This window comes from Petaurus breviceps, unplaced genomic scaffold, assembly GCF_028583685.1.
Source record: "Petaurus breviceps papuanus isolate PSGF00001 unplaced genomic scaffold, PetGlider_PUasm1.0 140, whole genome shotgun sequence".
Classification (NCBI taxonomy): domain Eukaryota; kingdom Metazoa; phylum Chordata; class Mammalia; order Diprotodontia; family Petauridae; genus Petaurus; species Petaurus breviceps.
Genome location: NW_027185698.1, coordinates 15,558,929 through 15,581,850, shown reverse-complemented (window position 1 = coordinate 15,581,850; position 22,922 = coordinate 15,558,929). Strand labels below are relative to the sequence as shown.

Below are 22,922 nucleotides of genomic sequence, written 5' to 3'. Positions count from 1 at the left end.
TTTTTTTTTTTTTTTTGCTTTTTGGAGGGCAATTGGGGTTAAGTGACTGACCCAAGGTCACATGGCTAGTTTTTGTGTTAAGTGTCTGAGGCTGGATTTGAACTCAGGTCCTCCTGACTCTGGGGCTGGTGCTCTATTCACTGCACCTGCTAGCCGCCCCTTTTTCTCCCTCTTTTTTTCGTTATAGGGAGTGGTTCTCTGGCTGGTACAGGGAAGGGCAATAATCTAAAATGAGGGTAATGTTAAAACGTAGTATACATAAAATTATTTTTTAAAAATACTAGGAGCTGTGGGAGAATAGGATAAAAATAAAATGAGGAGAGATACTGGGATGGAGGAATCAGATAGAGAGGCTTTCCTTTTAATAAGGGCAAGGAATCTATGACCTTAAACAACACTTCCCATGATGGTGTAGGGCTCTATGTCTATTGTAAGAAACCTGGCTTTCTAATGAATTTAATCAGGAAGAATTTGCATATTGGGAAACTGCCTAATGCAAGAAAGGGTTGAATTCCTCAGGGCAACATCCAAACCAGGAGAAGGATGTATGGAGTTGCCAAGGTAAGCCAGTAGCCAGTGTAGTGGAAGTAGAGAACTAGAGATATGATATCCAGGCTGTTAGGAGTCTGGGATGATCATAATTTTTTTAAAAAAAAGGATAGAACTGAGCTTCTTCATAATTCAGTATCCAAAATAATTCTCACCATGCAAAACTGCTTTTATTTAAAATTTCTTTCTTCATTGAGTTGATGTTTCTTAAAGTGAGGCACATCAATAAATGCATCCACCATCCGTGATTCCAAAGACTTTATGGTGAAATATACTATCCACCCCTTTACAGAGAGGTGATAGATTTAAATACAGACTGACTCTCGCTCACACACACGCACAATCATTTGTATATAGCAAGTGAGGGAATTTGTTTTGACTATGCCTATGTGTTACAACAAATTTTTTTCCTTTTTTTGTGGGGTGGAGGATGGGAGGGAGGAAAAATGCATTTTTTAATTAAAAAAACTGAATAAAGAGGTTGGGATGCTACAGATGTAGAATGTTGCATATACTTTAAGGTGAAGTTACTTTATTGTTATATTTTATTGTTTTATTAAAAGAAACTTCACAAAGTGGGGGTAGTTTGTAAATATTTGTAATCTAAAAACAATATCAATACAGCTTTTTAAAAATGTACCATAAAACATCACTTAAAAGAGTGAAAGTGAAGCACAGCAAAAAATAGGAAGGATGGAGTAAGGTCTACTATAACAGAAATGGGATAGAAAAGGGAATCCTAGAAATAATTGTTTGATAACCCTAAAAGATATATTGGGATGTTGGTTAGTTATATTCTGTTAGACCCAAATAAGTAGCCTTTAACATTTTATAGTTTTTAAATGCCATTTCAAAAACATATAGAAATATTTGAAATAGAATTTGAGAATCCTTTCATTTCAAGGTAATGTAAAGTTTATCAAATTCAAGTTCTTACCAATGGAAAAACCTTCTAAAATAATATTACCGAAAGTCTCTTCTTTAATACTTCATTTATACTCACTATTTCAAAAGGAAATCCCTTCCATTGTTGGACAGTTCTTACTGTTAAATAATTTAAGAACTTTGTTCTGAGTATTCCCACAAATAAAAATTCTGTCATAATAGCACTCAGTTCATATTTAGGGAATATATTCATTGATACCTTTGAAGAAAATTTAGTCAAGTTGTAATGTGCTGTTTTTAGACGTGTTTTTTGGTTTTAATGTGTCATACCAATTTCCTATTCAGGGAATTTTTAGGAGGGTTTGAGACAGAGCCTGATAGAAAAGGTGAGGGACAGAAACAGTAAACTTCCTGTCTTCTTTAACACATTGTATATATGAAGTAATTGCATGGCAGTTCCAAAGCTATAAGGTCCATGTATTAGACTGATTTTTGGATGGCCTAATATTAGCTACGCTAGGTTGTTACTGATGGTCATATATTATGGTGCTGGTTTAGCCTATTGTCCCCTTCTTGGCACTGTTCTAACTTCATTAAAAGATTGGGGGGGGGGGTGTGTGGAAGAAGGGGCATGACTAGGGAGAGCAGTGAATAGAGCACCAACCCTGGAGTCAGAAGGACCTAAGTTCAAATGCAGCCTCAGATACTTAATACTTACTAGCCGTGTGACCTTGGGCAAGTCACTTAACCCCAACTGCCCTGCCTTTGCCCCTCCAAAAAGAAAAAAAAAGATTCATGGGAACATTGCAATGTAGTGTTCTGAAATATGGAAGAAAAAGTATTTCTTCCATTTATGTTGAAGATGTGTTTTACCTTTATATCTCTGCTTCTGTATGTATCTTCTGTCAATTCTGTAAAACACTATGTAAAGCAATGGTAAGTTCAAGAGTAATTGAATAGCAAGGGAAGTTTCTTTTTTAAGAAAAGAAAGATATACTTTAGAAATTTGAAGAATCTTTAAAAATAATTTTCCATCTTAAAGTTTGTTTAAATTTGTTTACTTTTTAAGGAAAAAAAGATAATATAGAAAGAGAAAAGGTTAGTGTGTGTATTTTATGTTATAGCTCAAGATTGTAGCAGAGGTGAGGTAGTGAGTAAAATATTGTTGTCAGATCTTGACATTTCTGCCTTCTAAACATCTCTCATATGTCCCCATCTCTGCACTTGTACAGCCATAACCCTAGTTTAGGTGCTCATCACATAAATATTTATGTTATTTCCAGTGTAGAAGTATAAGCTCTTTGCGAATAGACTATTTTTGCCTTTCTTTATAACCTTTGTATTCTGTGTATTTAGAATAGTGCCTGATACATAGTAAGTGCTTAATAAATGCTTCTTGACTGACTGTTCTCAATAAAGGAATAAATTTTACATTAAAAATAACAGGGGGAAAACCCAAAAAGTTGATCTCCAAGATTAATATATGTGCTTATCTGAGCTTTATGAAAACATCACAGTCTGACCCAAATGAACTGTATTTTTGAGCCATGAAACAAACAGCAGATGTGATGATTGAACTTCTCTTACCTTGAATGATATTTGAAAGGTCATTAAAAATGAGAGCAGTACCACAGGACTGAAGAAGGGCAAATGTTTCAGTTTTCAGTAAATGGATGAGAACAGTCTGCAAACTACAAGTTAGTAAGCTTAACTTGATTTCCTAGGAAAATTCTAGAATGGGTCATTAAAGAAGTGGTTGATGAACATCTAGGAAAGGAAATGATGATTTCAAAGAATAAGCTTCTTCATCTAAAACAAGTCCTTCCAGACTTAACTTAATTTCCTGTTTTGTCAGAATTATTAAATGAGTAGATAAGGGGATTGCTCTAGGTATATTTTAGCTATATATTTTGTTTTGGGTTTTTTTTTTTTTGTTTCACTTTTTTTGAGACTAGGTCTCCCTATTTTGCCCTGTCTAGATGTATAGTGGCCACTCACGGGTATGATCCCAGAATGGATTCCACCTACTCCATTTTTTTCTGGCCTGGGTCAGTTTGCCCTCCTTGGACTGCCTTACTCCCAGGGGCTTATTGTACTGGTGCTAGACTTAGTATGGATATCAAATCAGCTTTAACCCTACTGCATCTCAGAACTCCCAAGCTCAAGCAGTCCCTACCAGCTCCAAATTTCCTGCTAACTGGAATAATGTGTATATCACCATGCTTGGCCATTTACCTAGATTTTAGCAAAGCTTTCGTGTACCTCATGCTGTTGTGTTGAAAATGAAATATTAAATATATGAAGTATGGATTCAGAACCCACAAGATAAAACTTAAAAAGTAGTTGCTAATGGTTGTGTTCATATGGATGGAGGTCTCTAATAGGATACTACAAAGGCTTGACTTGGCCCTATGTTTTTTGCTGATTTTATCATTATCTTGAATAAAGACAGAGAAGATGTGCTTATTAGATTTTTAGTTGACTCCAAGTTGGGAGGGGTAGCCAACATAATGATTGACTAATTTGGGATTCAAAAGGGTCTTCACAGTCTGCAGTTTTGGACTGAATCTAATAAGATAAAATTCAATAGCTATAAAGTCTTGCAATGAGGTACAGAAAAATCAGTCCCACAAATATAATAATGGAGAAAGGCATGGATAACCAGCAGTAAGGGAGTGGGGATGGGGAGAGTTGATGAACTTCAAGCTCAGTATGTTAGTAGTATGATGTGATAGCCAAAAGTGCTAATGCAGTCTTGAATTGTGTCAAGATGTGCATAGTTTCCAGGGACACAGCTATGATAATCCCATTGTACTTTCTGCTTTTTAGATTTTATCTAAATTACTATGTTCAGTTCTGGGCACCAAGGTTTAAGAATAGCATTGATTAGTTGGAAAGTGTCTAGGGGATGATGAAGGGTTTTGAATTCATGACACGGGAGGATTTGTTTAGCCTGGAAGAAAGAAAATTTAGAGGACGATAGCCATATTTCTTCAAGTTATTTGAAGGGCTGTCCTATGGATTCATTAGTGCCCCATGTAGCAGCAAGCACCCCAGCGTCCCCAGGGTGGCTGCCAATACAGGTTCTTAGATCTGCTTTTCTAAAGGAAAGCAACTGAAAATGGGTAAACAATCTTGCTTTAATCAATCAGACATATCATTAACCTAGTTCAGGGGGAAAAGGTCAGCACCCCAAACTTCAGAGTATACAGACAGAAACATTTCAAGCAGACAGGCTTCCAACTGGGCAACCATTACATCCATACCAAATCACAGTTGTCAGAGAGGGAAGCATTAACATCTGGGTTTTTCAAAGCTGGGGGGGGACTCTCAACGGCTGCCCAGAGTCACACAACACTTCTCAAAGTGAGCCCCAAAACAAAGTCTCACAACAGGGTTTATATTGCCTTCTCCTGGCTCAGAGAATGTAACAACCCTCTTGACCCACTGCCCAATCACAAAGCACGAAGGTGTGGGCATTCCTGAAAAACAAGCCTCCCACCACAGGCTCCAGATGCACTTAACCTAGGGGCAGGGAAGATCTTAAAAATTTACATTCCTATAACACCCCAGAGGGCAGAACCCTGAACATTGGACAGAAGGTGCAAAGAGACAAATTTAGATTTGATGTCAGGAAAAACTTTATAACAATTAGAGCTGTCCACAAATGAAATGAGCTGCTTGTAGAGGTGGTAGGATCCTTCTTGAAAGTTTTCAGAGAGAAGCTTATTGTCTATGTTATGGTGGGGATTCCTTTGGACTATGGATTGGGATAAATAGTCACTGATTCCTCAAATCCCAGTTTTGTGATTGTTGCTCTTTTTGAAGGTCTAGAATCTAGACCTCTAGATAAATATCTAGTCCTCTCAATTGCACAGAGCCCAGTAGCACTGAAGCTTGTGGCATTTACCTTACTTGGCCATGTTGTATTCATAACTCTTCCCTTTCTCCCTCAGTAGGTAAATGGACTTGTAAACTTTCTGCTTTGGACATTTCCCCCAGTGATACAGAACACATCCATCTCTGGAGACCTTTCTTGTTTTCTCTTGACAGCCAAAGTAGAATGCTTCTGCTCTCCACTTGTCATCTTTTGTCCTGGTTATGTTCGCAACCCATCTTCTTTTCTTGTATGTTTCTCTGCTGACATCTTTTCTTCCTCTTCTTTGGGTTTTCTCTTTTGCTATGGGTTGTACCTGGCCTACATCTACCATGCTTCTTTTGATTGACTTCTGTGATACTCCTTCTTAATTCTATTTATTTGTTTATTTTGGTAAATAGTATTTTTTTAGTTACCCATGAAGATGGTTTTCACCATTCCTGTTTTATGAGATTTTGAGTTTCAAATTTTTTCTCTCTCCCTGCTACCCACTTTCCCAAGACAGCAAGCAATCTGATGCATATGGAGTCGTGTTGTGAAAAAACAAATAGAACAAAAGGAAAAGCCACTAATAACACCCCCCCCCCCAAAAAAAATAAGTATGCTTCAATCTGTGTTCACACTCCATAGTTCTTTCTCTGGATGTGGATAACATTTTCCATTAACTCGTTTTTAATTCTTTGGAGAATGTTGTATTCTAATTTTTGCTGCAATACAGCAAAACCAGTAGGATGTTGGCATTAACAAGATAGAACTTTGTTTCTGGGGAAACTTGGCCAGTAAAGGAGCTTTACAATTTCCTGAGACATCTAGGTAGCACAGTGGATAGAGTGCTGGCCCTAGAGTCCGGACTCATCTTCATAAGTTCAAATCTGGCCTGAGACACTTAAACTAGGTGTGTGACCCTTCGCAAGTCGCTTAATCCTGTTTGCCTCCGTTTCCTTATCTGTCAAATAAGCTGGAGAAGAAAGTGGCAAATTACTCCAGTACTTTGCCAAGAAAACCACAAATGGGGTTATGAAGAGCCTGGGCATCACTAAAATGTCTGAACAACAACAATTTCCTGACGGCAGTTACGCCCCATCTCTTTCTGTTCTATGCTGGGCCCAACTCCTCCATCTATACTGTCTGTTTCAAATATAAAAATGAATTGAAGAAATATGGATTATCCATCCAGTGCACATGGGGCAGTGGCTATTTTAAGTTCTTAACAAAGCATAAGACATTCCAAAGTCATACCGGGATTATTTTTTGCTTCTTTTACCAGATCATTATTTGTAACTGATTTTTCATTCTCCTGTAATTACCTTGAGTAACAAAAAGATCATGCAACCCCTTCTGTATACGTGTCAAGGAGTATAGTGCTATTTGGTTCATAATAGCAACCAGAACTTATAAATTCCAGGTTTTTGGCCTACTTTAGTCTTAGTTGTGAAGCGCCACCTCTTTCTTGTTGATGCACTTTAGTTTGTCTATTGCTGTTGTTTTGCAGAAGTTTCAAGTTGTGCTGCATATTTTAGGTAATCACTGTCTCTTCAGCATGCATTCAATATTTAGAGACTCATTCATGATTGCTGTTACTGTTTTCCACTTGGGTCCCACCCCAGCAAAATTGTGTAGTCAAGTGAGATATCATCTTAGTGCTAATAGATTGGAATATCTCAGGACTCAACACAGCCATATGAATTTTTAAAAGTTTCTTTCTTTTTTTTTTTTTAGTTTACAACATTCAGTTCCACAGACTTTTAAGTTTTAAATTTTCTCCCCAAGACGGTGTGCAGTCTAATATAGGCTCTACATATATATTCATATTAAATATATTTTCACATTAGTCATGTTTTAAAGAAAAATTATAACCAAGGGAATGAACCATGAGAAAGAAAAAACAAAGCAAAAAAGAGAGAGAGTAAATATAGTATGCTTCAATTTGTATTCAGACTCTGTAATACTTTCTGTGGGTGTGGATAGCCCTCTCTGTCCATCATGAACTCATTGGAGAATCTTGCATTGTTGAGAAGAGAGTTAGTCATCATACAATGCAACAGCCATATAATTTTAGAATAGAAAGGAATCTTGAGGTCAGTGTAGTGAAATAACCAGAACTTTGTATTTGGAGTCAGAGGATTCAGGATTCAAAAAATCCTTCTTTTGACTGATATTAATTAGTTGTGTGACTTTGCCCAAAGCACTTAACTTCTTGGGCCTCAGTTTTTTCATGTGCAAAATGTGGGGGTTGGACCTCCTACCCCCAGGTTTACAGGTGAGAAAACAGGTGAGGTTCAAATGGTGACATGATTTACTGCCCCATTCCCATATCACATAGTGAATTAATGGCAACACTGAAACTGGAGTCTAGGCGTACTTATTCCCAATCCAAAGCTTTTCCCACCATGCCACAGTGCCTTTTTTTTAGTAAACTCTTGTTACTTGATTTGATTTTTATATTAATATTAAGTATGAATTGAAAAGTGATGAATAAAATTGCGCAAGGTGCTGAATGTCTAATTTCCATAGTGAGTTGAGGTAGTTTTAGTGGTAGTTTATAGTTTTATAGTTCTTTTCATGTTTTTAGCCCTTAAAATTAAGAAGGAGCATCACCTATCAAAACTGGTTTTACTTACTCCTTAAATGACTTTTGTTCTTAGCCAACATTTTTTTCCCTTCTCCCATAAGTTAGTTGATGATTATAAAATTCTTCATTAGATTTAGCTTCCTTCATGTGTACGTGTTGAGGAAGATGGGAATGTGAGAAGCTAGGATTAAAAAGTTTAGACTAACTATGAAGTGAGATAGAAAACTACTGAATTGTTTTGAAGAGTAGAGAACCCTTATTGCATATTTGGATATGTTTGTGTATTGAGAAGGCAAGAGATGGATATGCCAGGTAAATGTCCAGACTAGAGAGCTGACCAGGTTTTAGATGAGTTTTGACAGTAAGGACATGGAAAGAACAGCAGACTTGACAGTAAGAAGTCAGTGATAAAATTTAGTGGGCAAGCTAACATTGGGCCGAAGGACAACATAATGTAAAAAATGTGGTCTCACCAAGGAACTGATGCAAAAGAGATTTAAGTATCATACCTTTTTCAGACATCCAGATAAAAAATATGTAGGCAGAATTAAGTTGCAAAATTCCTTATTTTAACAGGGAAATCATGTGTACAGAAAAAAGCCATTGAAAGGATTCCATCAAAAATGATTATTCATTTACTAAGAAATTCTCCATGTTGTTATTTAATACTTCGATACATTTAAAATAACAGGTAGTATGACTTAGAGTCAAGCAAGAGACCTGGTTCTGCTACTTTTTAGTAGTTGTGTTCAGCAAATTATATAACTATAACAACCATGACTTTCTGTATCTGTAAAAAGTAGATGATAAATCCTTGACCTGACAACCTCACAAGAGTTATTTTAAGGGTCAAATGAGTGTAATGATCCTTTATATTTGTAGAGCATTTTTACAATTTTATGTAGTGATGCAATTTTAAATGATTCAGTTTTAAAAAAAAATAATTTGCACATTTTTTTTTTTTTAAGGAATTTGTCTTTTGGACAAAACTTCACTGTTACTAAATTTGTATTTTCTTTCTTTCTCTCTTGATTTTTGGAGGGGGAAAGGCAGGGCAATTAGGGTTAAGTGACTTGCCCAAGGTCACACAGCTAGTAAGTGTTAAGTGTCTGAAGCTGGATTTGAGCTCAGGTTCTCCTGACTCCAGGGCCCGTGCTCTATTCACTACACCACCTAACTGCCCCCAAATTGTATTTTTTAAGTTTGTTATGATAGGTAGATGCCATGGAGTAAATTGTCCAAAAAACAGATACTAGTGACTTGAAAAGTAAAATCATTTGTTCATTCTTTACTGAAATTTTTTTCTTAGAATATAGTAGTTGGCATATCGAGGAGAAAGATGTTTATGGAATTAGAATTAATTTATTAAAAAAAATTATACTGTGTATCATTTGTACTTTTATAAAACTTTTTTACTCTCTGGCCAAGGTTATAACCATCTTGGTAGTGGATCTCTTATTTGAATTTAGAGGAAAATTACTCAGTTTTAAAAAGAAAAAACAAAGTCTCATAAACTTTTAAAAAACCAACCAACCCTTTCTAACACTTGAACTTTATTTATAAACTTGTCTGGCAGTGACTAGATAAGTCTCCATTTTGATAAGTTTCATTAAAAAAAAAAGTTTGGACTGAGACAATTTTTAATACCCTTTTCTTCTCCCCCAAATGCTGAGCGAGATTTTATATTTTAATTTCTAATAGACATGACTGAAGAATTCAGGCTATCTGTCCCAAAGTTTTTATTAGGAATTTATTACCAGTTAAATCAGAATTACTTTGCTTAAATGTTTAATAGATATTTTAGCCTTTTTCTAGTAATTGGGGTTTTTTTTCCTTGTTTGATTTTTTTTTTTCACCCAGAGTATTTTTAGTCAGAAAAGTGTTTAGATGGTGTTGTTTTGATAACTTTATTCTTGTTTGACCTTAATACATTTGTGGTTATACATACTTCCTTAACAGGTTGGTGAACGTAGGTGTAAATGCATGTAGTGTGGGGGAAACAATATTGCACCTTCACCAGAAGTTAAGAGGAAGTACTTGTTCTCTGTGTACAGCTTCTTCAGCAGGGTTAAAATGAATAATGTCCTGAGCATAGGATCTTACATAAATCCATTGTGCTCTTTCTATTGCATATGAAGGCTACTTTAGTAGGTTGCGCCAGAGAGTAATGGATTGTACAATATATTACTGTCTCAATGCCATTTACAGGTAAGAAGAACTAATATAGACAGAATGCTATAGGTTTTGGAATACCTTTCTTTAAGGTTTGGTAAATAATTGCAATAATTTCAGCTTTCCCTAGCTATAGTGAGATTCAGTTTTAATATACATCATAGTACCTTAACTGTATGATGAAATTGAGGTTTTTGTTTCTTAAGAACATGAACTAAATATATAGGCTAGTTTACAATTAGACGATGGCATTTGTATTCCAAGTATGTAGCTTTCTATAGAATCTTAATTTATTTCTGAGTTGTAGTGATATTTAAATGTCTTAGACCAGAAAAATGAAGGTAATTTTTAGGCACCTAATTGAATTAGTGTATTTATAAGTCAACTGAAATCTCTATTGCCTAATATTGAATAAGATGGAAAATGTATTGGAATATTTCCAGCCACAAATTAATTTTTAAAAAATTATGTTAAAATATGAAGTTTTACCTTTTTTTAAAAAAGAAAACAGATTTAAATTTTAAAATATTTTAAATGTACTAGGACATATATATTTGTGGAGAAGACCATTTATCAACTATATTGTGATTCTTTGCTTTTACACAGGATTTACAATAATATTTCTTCATGTGGTAGTCTCTCCTATTGCATTTTAAGATGTACATATATTTTAAAACTACTAATTATATCTGTTTGTGAAACACATTTCACAGTATAATCTAAAGTTGGTTGATTACAGTTTTGATTCAGTTTTCACATAGACCTATCAACAAGAATGATATCATTTAAAGCAGATTGGCAAATTAGGATAAAAATGTGTACTATAATAACTCCTCCCTAAGTAAAATAGAAGCAAAGAGTATGAATAATCTGTAAAGTTTTATCAATCCCCGAATAATTCTGACAGGTGATGATTTACTTTTTCTAGATAACATCTGATTTGGTATAACATTTTTATGAATCTTCTAATACCAAACCATAAAATTTTAAGTAAATTCATGTTTTAATAAAAGGTCAGTTGATTGAAATTTTTTTAACGTCTGTAAGATACATAAACATAGAGTAGATAGTATGACTAAGAATTCCCATTCAAAGTATACTTTTTAAGAAAATTATTTCTGACAAGCTTCATGTAAATCAGTTTAAATGAAGTGCAGATTTTAAAATATATTACATTTATTAAGTACATATATAAGTAACCAGAGTTCTAAAAATCTTCCTGTTCTTTTTTTGTTCAGTATGCTATTTTTTTCCCTTTTTTTTTTTGGAGGGCAATTGGGGTTAAGTAACTTGCCCAAGGTCACACAGCTAGTGTGTGTGTGTGTGTGTGTGTGTGTGTGTGTGTGTGTGTGTGTGAAGTGTCTGAGGCCAGATCCGAACTCAGGTCCTCCTGACTCCAGGGCCGGCGCTCTACTCACTGCGCCACCTAGCCGCCCCCAATTTGCTATTTTTTTTTTTTAAACATAGTTCTTACATGTTCAAAGAAATGAAACTTTGATTGGTTTCTTTTGAAATGATTGCTGCCTTGCTGTGCTGGCATTCAACAGTATGCTCTGTAGATATTTTAAGCCGCCTTGCTTTTTATTATGGTAACAATCCCTGTTCCCTGCTGTCATTCTTTTAGTAGCCATCCACTAAAGAGGAAACATTTAATTTGACTGAAATATAGTAAATTAGTTTTTTGTTTGTTGGTTTGTTTTTTAATATTGATCTTAACAGACCCCTTCATTTTGCTGATAAAGAAATTGAACCCAGAGAAAAGAAAACCCTTAACTATAGATAGTTAATGACCGAGATGGAATATCAAAATTGCCAAATCCAGTGGCTTTTTCTCAGCCTTCATTCATTTAACAAACATTAATTTATTCATTCAACAAATGCTTGTGAAGTGCTTGCTATGCAGAGCTTTTATACTAAGTATTAGTTAATACATGGTTCCCTGCCTTCGTGGAGCTTGAAGTCTAGTAAAAGGATAACATTCTATAGAAAATCTCAAAACAAGAGTAGGACTTTAACTTCCTACAAAAGTCATTAACAGGTAAAGTAGAGTGGTGGGAAGTGGGGTAGAAAAGATTTTATTGGAGCAAGTCAGCATTTGAATTGGGCTTGATGTGATGAGAAGAGATTATATTCCAACCATGGAGAAGAGTGTGAACAAAGACACAGGACAAAAAATAGGCCAGTTTGATTGTACTGCTTTTGCAAAAGGCGGTAAGGTAGGTTGATGCAGTGTTAGAGGGGGATTTGAATACCAGACAAAGGAATTTGAATTTTACTCGTAGCCAGTAGTCGTTTATGATTCATCAGGAAAGGAATGACATGACCAGATTTATGTACACACATACACAAAAAAGGTTATTCTGACAAATTCTTAATCCTCTATAATTCAGTTTTCATCCCAGCATTAAACTGAAACTGATATTAGCAAAGTTACCAGTGATCTTTTAATTGCCTTTGTAGCCTTGGACGTTACTGGTCACCCCTGTCCCTCCTCTCAAGTTTTCTTTGACCATGCCCTTTCTTTGTTCTCTTCCTACCTGTCTCACAGCTTCTTATCATTCTGCTTTGCTGGATCTTCTTCCAGGTCATACTCATTAATTGTAGATGTCTCTCAGGGCTCAGAAGGAAAGGAGCCAGTTAATCTCATCATATCTCTCTGGGTTCAGTTATCTCTGTGCAGATGATTCCCAGCTTAACTTTTTTATCCAGCCTTAACCTTTTTCCTGGACTCTTACTGCTTCACCAACTGCCTCTTGAACATCTCAAACCAGGTGTCCCCTAGCCATCTCACACTCAACATGTTCAAAACAAATTCATTATTTTTCTCCCTGCATGTTCTCCTCTTCCCATTTAAGACTCGTTTCAAATATCACCTTCTGCTGGAGGACTTTCCTAGTCATCTTTCTCTTCTCCTCTCCTTCCATTTGAAATTATTTTTCATTTACTGTGTATATATCTGGTACTTACATAGTTTTTTTTTTCATGTTCTCTCCCTCATTAACATGTAAATTCTTAGAGGTTTGGGACTGTGTTTTTGCCTTTCTTTGTACTCCTAGAATGTAGCGTGGTACACGGCATGTTGTAAAAGCTTGATAAATTCTTGACTGATTAAAGATGGATCTTTAAAACTTGTTTAAATAACTTGTTAAATTATCAAGATGGTCTTGGCAACTGAAAAGAAGAAACTCCACTACAATTGTTGCTATCATAATAGGGAGCAAGGATTGCGTTTGGGAGACACTTAGGAGTTAGTATCAGTAGGAATTTGGTAACTAATTAGGTATCAGAGATGAGGGAAAGAGTAATATCAAAGATAATCCAGAAGTTTGAAGTATTGGAGAGAGGATAAATGGTAGCCTATAGAAAAGAAATAATGAAATCAGGTTAGGTTTTGGAAGAAAGAGAAGCTGTTCCATTTTGGAATGTGTTAAGTTTGAGGTATTGTTAACATATCTGCGTAGAAATGTCCTGTTAGAATTGTATAGGTTAGAAGAGATCACAGCACTGGAGATGGAAATATAAGAGTTTTCTGCAGGGATGATAGTTGAAGCTGTGGCAGCACACACTTTGGCATCACTTGCCAAAGGGAAAGTGTAGAGAGAAAAGACAAGTCTCAGGATAACCATTAGAATACACACTTAGATTGAGGGGTTGGGAATAAGCTGAAAAGCCAATAAAGAAGCTATCGCAGAAGTAGGAGAATTTGAATTACATTTGTCCCTAAAGTCCAGAGAAGTGAGATTATCTTGTAAAAGGAGTTGTTTTGCAATGTCAGAAGTTAAAGGTGAAGAAGGATGAAGATTGTCATGTGACTGTGGCTTTTGTGAAGTAGTTCAGTAGTGTCAGGGGTGGAAGCCTTTTTTGCAAGAGATTGAGAAAGGAATGAGAAGTGACTTTTTCAAAAAGTTTAGCAGAGAAAAGAATTAGATCGGTAGCTGAATTGGTTAGGTGGATGAAGGGAAGGTTGAATATAATTGTAAGCAGATGGGATGGAACTGGGAGAAAGGTTGAAGGTAAGTTCATAAACAGATGACTGCTGAAGTAAGGTGCTGGATTAGGTAAAAGGGAGTAGAATTCAAAGAGGAAGTAAAGAGAATGACTAGAGGGAAGGAGGAGAGAGACTAAAGAAAAGGAGAAGTTTTATATGATGGAAGAGAACTGAGAAAGAAGATGTTAATTTGATCTCAGTCTTCTCGGTATATTAAGAGGTCAGTTCTTCCACTGATAAAAAAAAATAGAAGTGGTTTGAAAATCATAAAAGATGGAATAGAAAAAATTTTAATAGCAGCAAGGGTCCCAGCTGGGATTATAGTCCATAAATATGTAATGGAGTAAATCAGCCTGCTTGGCTGGTTCTTCACCTGTTTTCTGCAGCCCCTGAACAAGATCAATCAGAGAAGTAAGTACTCAAAGATAAATAAATAAATATATAGATACACACATACATACATACATACATACATACGTACATACATACGTACGTACGTATTTATGGGTGGGGAACAGCAAAAAGACAATAGCCAAGACATTCTGGTGTAATAATTAATGAAAACAGTGATGTGGCCAAAAGCATGTGATGAAGTTGGGATGAACCAGTAGAACATGCGCTAATAGTTGACATTTAATTAGTGTTTAAAGGTTTGTGAAATACTTCGCATACATTATTTCATTTGTCCCTTACAACAGCTCCATGAAATAAACATTGCAAGTTATATCTCCATTTTACATATGAAGAAACTGAGGCTAAAGTTTATTGAGGCCGACCATTGCCCAAAGTCATCTAGCTGGGAAATGTCAGGTACAAGATTTGAACCCAGGTTTTACCTGACTCCAATTCCAGTACTCCTGCTGCCTTTCAAGAGACTTTACTGTGAAAGTGAAGAAGAGGTTTAATATGAGAGAAAAAGGGTAGTATTCTCATCTTCTTTCACCTCTCTGTAGCATTTGACATTGTAAATCATCCATCTTTCTCATAAGCTCCCCCTCTTGGCTTCTTTAACACCATACCATCCTGAATCTTCTATCCCTATGATCATTCTCTCTCTGTCCTTACAAACCTTCTTTATCCTATACCCTTAATATAGACATTTCCCAAGGTGCTACTGTTAGCCTTCCCCTTTCTCTTTATCCTGTCTCCCTTGGTTATCTCATATGCCGCCATGGTTTCATTTGTCCTCTATATAGAACACTCTTATGTCTAAATCTTCAGTACTGATCAAGTTTCAGACTTGTCTGGAACTTTGAACTGAGCTCATTTTCTTTCCCTTCAACTTGTTTTTCTTTCTTCTTGCCTATCACAGTCATGGATATCCCCAGTCCTTTAAACTTTGTAACTTTGAAATCATCTTTGATTCTGTCCCATAAATACAGTATCCCTAAATCCTGTGGATTCCAAGTCCATAATTCTTCCATCTCTGCCCTTACTGTTCTAGGAAGTGATGTGATCTAGTGAAAAAATTGCTAGATCCTGCCTTTTCAGCTCTTACACTTCTGTTTGTCCAAGAGTAAGCCAGTTAGCCTCTCTGAGCTTCAGTTTCCTCATCTGTAAATTGGTATAATAATACTTATATATAATATAAGTTTGGGAACATTGTTAATTGTTGAATGAGCTATGAGTTTTTCATTTCATTTCAGACTATCAGGTTCCTGGACCTACATCGTCAGACCCAGCCCAGAAGACAGATTTTGTGAGGAAAGGGCTTTATATCCTAGGTCTTCCCTACTTCTCCCTGTCTTTTTATAGTACCTTTCTTTATAGACTTTCTCACCTGTCATCTCTGACCTTTTCTATTTTGCTTAACACAAAGCTTCAAGATTAATCTTTCTAATACGTAGCTCTGATCAAGATATTCCACTGCTCAGAAATCTTCAGGGACTTACCATTGCCTACAAAATAAAACCCCAGACTCCCGGGCATATGTGAGGCCTTCCACAATCTCACATCAATCTACCTTTCTAGCCTTAATTCATTGGTACCTGATCTTTCTCCTACCTGTCTAACCACTCTTTAATCTCCTTTTGCAGGATGTTCATTGAGGCTAAGCTCACTTTCTGTAGATGTTCCCTAAATATCTCAGTCCTGGACTTTCTTTTTTCCTTCTATGCTGTTTTGCTTGGTGATCTCATCTTCTCCCATAGATTGAATTATCAAATCTATACAGATGATTCTTCGATCTATTTGTCAACCCTAAGGTCTCTCTTGACCTCCAGTTTCTCCTTTCCGACTACCTGTTGGACATCTTGAATTGGATGAATCATAAACATCTTAAACTCAACATATCCAAAATTGAATTCATCTTCTCAGCCATTCAGGCTGGCAACCTAGGAGGCATCCTTTACTTCTCACTGCCCTGTTTCTACCCTCATCCAGTCCATTGCCAAGTCCCAGCAATTCTACAAGATCTCTAGTAAATAGCCCCTTCTCTCCTCTGACACTGCCATCACTTTGGTGTGGTCCTCTTTTCACCTTACTACCTGCGTTATTTCAGGAGCTTTCTTACTACTCTCCTTACTTTAAGTCTCTCTTCATGCCAGTCCATTTTTCACTCATCTGTCAGAGAGATCTTTTTAAAGCTCAAGTCTGACAATGTCACATACTTAGTCACTAAATTCCAGTAGTTCCTTATTACTTTGAGGATCAAATACAAGATCCTCTCTTTGACTTTTAAGCTGTTCATAACTTGGTCCTTTTCTATCTTTCCAGTCTTCTTGCACTTTACCCCCTTCCACAATTCAGTGTTACTGGCCTCCTTATTGGTTTCAAACAAGACACTCCATCTCCTGATTCTGGGCATTTTTACAAGCTGTTCTCTATATTTGGAATTTCTTCTTTCCTCACCTCTGCCTCCTTACTTTTTTCACATTTCAGCTACCATCTCACCTTCAAGAAGCCTTTGCCCTGTCTTCCTTATCACTAGTGCATTCCTGCTGAGATTATTTCCAATTTATCCTCTGTATATTTTATTGGTACATAGTTATCTGCATGTTATCTCTCCCCTTTAAATGTTAGCTCTTCAAGGGCAGGAACTATTTTTGCCTTTCTTTGTAACCCTAGTACTTAACACTTAACATAGTAGGTGCTTAATAAATGCTTGTTAACTTGACTTAACTCTTAATATGTGAGCCAAACTGGATCACTTATATCTTCCTGAAGCTCTGTTTTGATGATTTCCTCCCTGTACCTGGAATACCCTTGTGCCCACCCTTCCAGTTTCTGCCTTTTGACATTTTTTCCTTCCAGAATTAGTCAAATGTTAGCTTTACCATGAAACTTTACCTGATCAACTTCTTGCCCATCTGGGTCTCAAAATTGCCTTCATATTTTATTCTCCTTCTCAAATTCAGTCATTCATCAGGTTCTGTCAGTTATATATTATTTTTCTTGTCTTTCCCTTCTTCCTCTGCTGAAAATATCCAAGTTTTCATGAGGTTCTGTCATTTATAAAGTATCTTTTTATGTATTCCTTGGAAACATCATAGTTTAGGCCAGTAGTCCTAACTATTGAATTATTCTCCTACTTCCACATTCTTCTTCTGTCTTTGCTTATAACTTCATGTTACTCTTCTGTTTTATAACATCTGTTCAAAACCTTTGCTGCCTTCTCGCTCATTGCCTGTAGGATAAATCCCAACCAACTTTTCCAGCCATACTTCCTACTATTCACCATCATTGACTTTATGTTTTAGTCAAAATGGATTTCTTGAAATTTAATGAATTCCTGTGTGAAGAATTATGTCCTAAACACAAACCAAACAGACCCTGACCTCATGGATCTTACAATTCTGCTAGAGGGAAATGCCACTATGGAGACTTGAACATGTACTCATATAAATAAAACAGAGGTTGAAGTAGGAGAGGGCACTAACAAATGGGGGATTCAAGGAAGGCTTCATTAAGGAGGTAATGACTAATCTGAACTTTGAAAGAACAGGATTCTGTGAGGCATAAAATAAGTAGACTGTAGAAATGAACACTGTGTTTTCCTGTTTGGGTAGCTTTGCTGATGCTGTGCTCTCTATAACCCCAACCCCATTCCAGTGTTTGTAATATTTATATTTTGTATATAAAATTATTTTGTTCTGGAAGTTGATTTCTTTTAGACTGATGATTATTTCCCTTAGATTTTAGACTGAGTTTTTGTTTTCATCTCTGGTTGTACTAGATTGTGAAACTAGAAATTGGAATCATATTAGATCCATCTGAAGTATGATATTGGGGCAGATACCATTGGGTAAATGATATTGATTAAATGGGTTCAAGGAATAATTCAAGAATTTGAATTGTCTCTAGGGCAGTCCTGGGCTCTGCCCTATATCTTCGAACTTATTTGAACTCTTAGGTTGTTGAAAATCCCTGTTTACATTAATAGAATCCTTGGGGATATAGTAGAATTAAATTGGCCTCCATGAGTTTTTACTGTATTTATGATTTTGTTGAATACTTGCCTTAACTTTTTTAAAATTTATTTTAATTTTATTTATTTTTGCTTTTTGGAGGGGGCAGTTGGGGTTAAGTGACTTGCCCAAGGTCACAGGGCTGGTAAGTGTTAAGTGTCTGAGGTCGGATTTGAACTCAGGACCTCCAGACTCCAGAACCAGTGCTCTATTGACTGCGCCACCTAGTTGCTCCTTGCCTTAACTTTAATGCAAAGTAGCAGTATGGCACATTGGTAAAGTGGTCTGAGTTTGGAGTCAGAGGATCTGGGTTCCATTATATTATCCCTTCAATTTCCTCATCTGTAAAATGAGTGTTTTTGGCTAGATGACCTCTGAGGTTCCTCTCCAACTCTAAAACTATGGTTCTGTGATCCTGGGGGAAAATATACTTAAGGATATTTTGTTTAAAAGTATTCAGAATTGTGTGTCATTTTTACTCTGAGTTCAGGCATTTATTTACTACTCTGCATTTTTTCATTGTGTTCCAGAATATTTGTAACAGACTTCAAAAATAGTATATGTCATAGAAAGGCTTTTACTATATCTGAAAATTTAGTAAAAGCGGAAGGAGAATAACAGTTTTACTGTGAAATGTATTCTACAAATTTTAAAATTTTTTTACCTTTTTTCGTAGGAAATTTGGTGAACGTCCTCAACCTAAACGACTCACTAGGTAAGAATTCTACTCCTTAAATAAAAATATATCCTTAGGACAAGAAAACTAATGCATAAAAAGATGATGTGACCTGCCCAAAGTCACAGATCCAGTAAATATCCATTCTTCAGCTTAGAACCAAGTCCTGAGACTCTTAAGTCTAGTGTTTTTCCCATTTTATGCCTCTGTACAAATGCCATACTGTTTGATGTGCTCTCATGTTATTGACACACTCAGAGTATTTTATTTAAAAATTTTAAAAAGCCCTTTTTCTCTGACTTCAGGACCAGTGCTATTTTGGCTATTGAATACATTTTCCTTATTCTTTCAGTTAAATTAGAGATATCAAATGTCCTTTTAGGCTATAATATAATATGGTATAGTAGATAGGCCATTTTGGCGAGATGAAGTAGTACTTTTGAACCATCAACTTAGAGTAATCATGTTTTCCTACCACTTTGGGGACCCTTCTCATTTTGCTACTCAGGCTCCAGTGTCTTCAGTGAAATCAGTAATTGTAATGTAGTTTAGTTTGGAGCTACTTTTTTGTTATATTGACTGTGTTGTAGAATATATTCCAGTAATGTTGGCATTATAATATATCATTGGGATAAAAATATTCTTAACAATTACATACTTAGGGGCGGCCAGATAGCACAGAGAGTAAGAGCACCGGCTCCAGTGTTGAGAAGACCTGGAGATCGAATCCCGGGCTCAGACACTTAGCACCCACCCAGAAACACCTGGCCGTGTAACCTTGAGCAAGTTACTTAACCCCAATTGCTTAGGGGCGACCAGGTGGCTCAGTGAGTAAGAGCACCGGCTCCAGTGTCTGGATGACCTGGATCAAATCTGGGCTCAGGTACTCAGCACCACACCCAGAAATAACTGGCCGTGTAACCTTGAGCAAGTTACTTAACCCCGATTGCTTTAAAAAAAAAAAATTACATACTTAGAACTTTGTAGTGGCATAATTTGTGTAAATTCAGTGTTTTATTTGCCCAAAACTAAAACTGAAAAAACTTATGAATAGCATTCATCCAGAATGAATTCAGTCTTTACCCAAATATTTTCTCCTTCACTCCTTACTTTATTCATCTTTTCCCCTATGTTAACAGGAGGATTTGTTATTTCTTTTTTCACTCATTAATTACTTTGCTTCTGGATGCTCCATTTTTTGGTTTCAGCAGTAGCTTCTTTACTGACAGTAAAAGGAAGAGTGCTTAAAGAGTGTGTTAACCACAGTTAAATTCTTTGACCACTACTTCAGCTGCCTCAGTCTGAAAGTCGTTAGCTATTGCAGCAGGATTTGCACATAATGCAATTCCACTGACTACTGTCAGATGAAGAAGTTCTATAACTAATAATGTACAAGTCAAATTCTCTTTTAGCAATCTGTAGGAAAGATCCTTAATTTTTGCTATGCTAGGAATTTTGTAGAGTTTAATATTACATGAAATAAGAATATTAGTGGAGACTTAGAAGTATCTGCTATATGGATTTTTTTTGTTATAAAAGGATATTATGTTTTACTGTGTTTTCAACTGTGAATAAAAACTTCAACCTGATGATACACTATTTAGTGAAATCCTTTTTTCTTTCTTGTTAACAAAATTTTTTTTAATGAGTAAGAATAAAAGCAACAGTGTCCAGTTGAGTTGACCTTGTGCTGTTACAGCAGGAGATTTTCATTTTAAAAATTTTTATTTCTTTATTTTTTGTCACTGGCACTTTGAGCAGTCTGGGGAAATCTATGGACCTCTTTTCAGAATACTGTTTTTTAGATTCATAAAATTACACAGGAAACTAGTCATTGAAATAGTTTTTTTTTTTTTAATTCACAAACCTCAGGTTGAGAACTCGTGCTTTCAATGCTAGGATTTGGAGCTGGAAGGGACCTTAGAGATCAAATGATCTATTACAGCTGGCTCACTTTACCAACCAGGAAACTGAGGCTCATAAAGGTTAAGTGATTTACTCAGGGTTATAGAGACCTTAAGCAGCAGAGAGAAGATTTGAACCCATGTCCTTCAACCCTAAATTCTGCATTCTTCATACTGCTGCTGGTTTGGAGTAGGAGAGGAATACAGTCAGTAAATTATTCATTCATATTTTCACTATGGCTTAGATATGTAGACTCTGTTGCTTTAATATTACCGGGTTAACATTAGAAGTTAGAGGGATTGACAAAATGTAAATGTGCAAGTGGCAAGCCAGGGTAATAATAAGAATGTGCAGTGGTAGAAGAACAGTGTACATAGGCTGAAGGGTCTCCTGTGTATATTGGCCATTTCCAATTATCAGGCACATTTTCCTCAAAATTCTAATTCTGGGCCTGTTACTTGGTCAACAGTTCTTAGTTATATTGATAGTATGTCCTAATTAAATACTGTTGTACCTGTTGTTTTACCTCCTTTCTTCATAAACTACTTATTTTCTGTTGTTCAGGTTTGCTACCAATTTTTTAATTGTCAGTAACTGGAATGTATTATAGAATATAAGTTGACAGCCTAAAGATCAACCAGAATTTTGTTGTTGTTTTAAACTTAATTTATTTATTTACTTTTAGTTGACAACATTCAGTTCCATAAGCTTTTGAGTTCCAAATTTTCTCTCTTTCCCTCTCCTCCCCCTTCCCCCCCATGGCATCATGTGATCTGATACAGGTTCTACAAATACCTTCACATTAAACATTAGTCAAGTTGTAAAGAAGGTCTATAACCAATGGAATGAACTATGAGAAAAAAGGAACAAAACAAAATAGAGAGCAAGTAGTTTGCTTCAATCTGCATTCAGACTCCATAAATCTTTCTCTGGATGTGGATAGCCTTTTTCATCATGAGTCCTTTGGAGTTGTCTTATATAACCTTGCATTACTGAGATGAGCCCAGTCTATCAAAGTCAGTCATCACAGATACGATGTGCCTGTGGTTGTGTACAATGTTCTTCTGGTTCTACTCCTCTCATTCAGCATCAGTTTATATAAATCTCTCCCTGTTCTTATGAAGTCCACCTGTTCATAATTTCTTATAGCACAATAGTATTCCATTACATTCATATACCACAACTTGTTTAGCCATTCCCCAGTTGATGGGCATTCCTTTGATTTCCAGTTCTTTGCCACCACAAAAAGAGCTGCTATAAATATTTTTGTACATACAGGTCCTTTTCCCACTTGTATATGATCTCTTTGGAATATAGCCCTAGAAGTGGTATTGCTGGGTTAAAGGGTATGCACATTTTTATAGCCCTTTGGGCATAGTTCCAAATTGCTCTCCAGGATGGTTGGATCAGTTCACAGCTTCATCAATAATGTATTAGTGTTCCAATTTTCCCACATCTTCTCCAGCATTTATCATTTTGCTGTTTTGTCACGTTAGCCAATCTGACTGGTTGAAATGTGGTACCTCAGATCAACCAGAATTTTTTTAAAAACAATTTCAGATCCTAACCAATGGCACTTTCAGAAAATGATGTCAGTAGCCATTGTATGTGAGAAATAATCTAGGAAGATATTGCTTATATCACAGCAGAGTTACTCTTCCTTGTTTTGAGCCTTTCCTTTAGCAGTCTATCTGCTGTCTTACAGCTTCATTACACTAGTTCGAGACAGAATTAGAATCTCTACTAGTGCATCCCCTTCCTTACCACCCATTCAGCTTTCAGCCCTTTGCATTGTGGTTTTCATACGTACAGATTACTACATCTATTGGCTTTTGTCAGTCCTCATCCTCCTTAATCTCAGACAACATTTAATACTGTTCACCCCTGCCCTA

The 22,922-nt window shown here is 36.1% G+C and overlaps 1 protein-coding gene across 10 annotated transcripts in view; it reads left to right on the top strand.

Moving 5' to 3' along the window:
• The window catches only part of RBPJ (recombination signal binding protein for immunoglobulin kappa J region), a 460,166-nt gene that overhangs the window by 393,664 nt on the left and 43,580 nt on the right, over positions 1-22,922 (top strand). For 9 of the 10 annotated variants that reach the window (XM_069068895.1, XM_069068878.1, XM_069068839.1 and 6 more), the window contains one exon: positions 19,126-19,164. The exons of the other annotated variant lie outside the window; for it this stretch is intronic. In XM_069068895.1, coding sequence (XP_068924996.1) covers positions 19,126-19,164 — 39 coding nt within the window. The remainder of the gene's footprint in view (positions 1-19,125; positions 19,165-22,922) is intronic. 10 annotated transcript variants of the gene reach the window in all.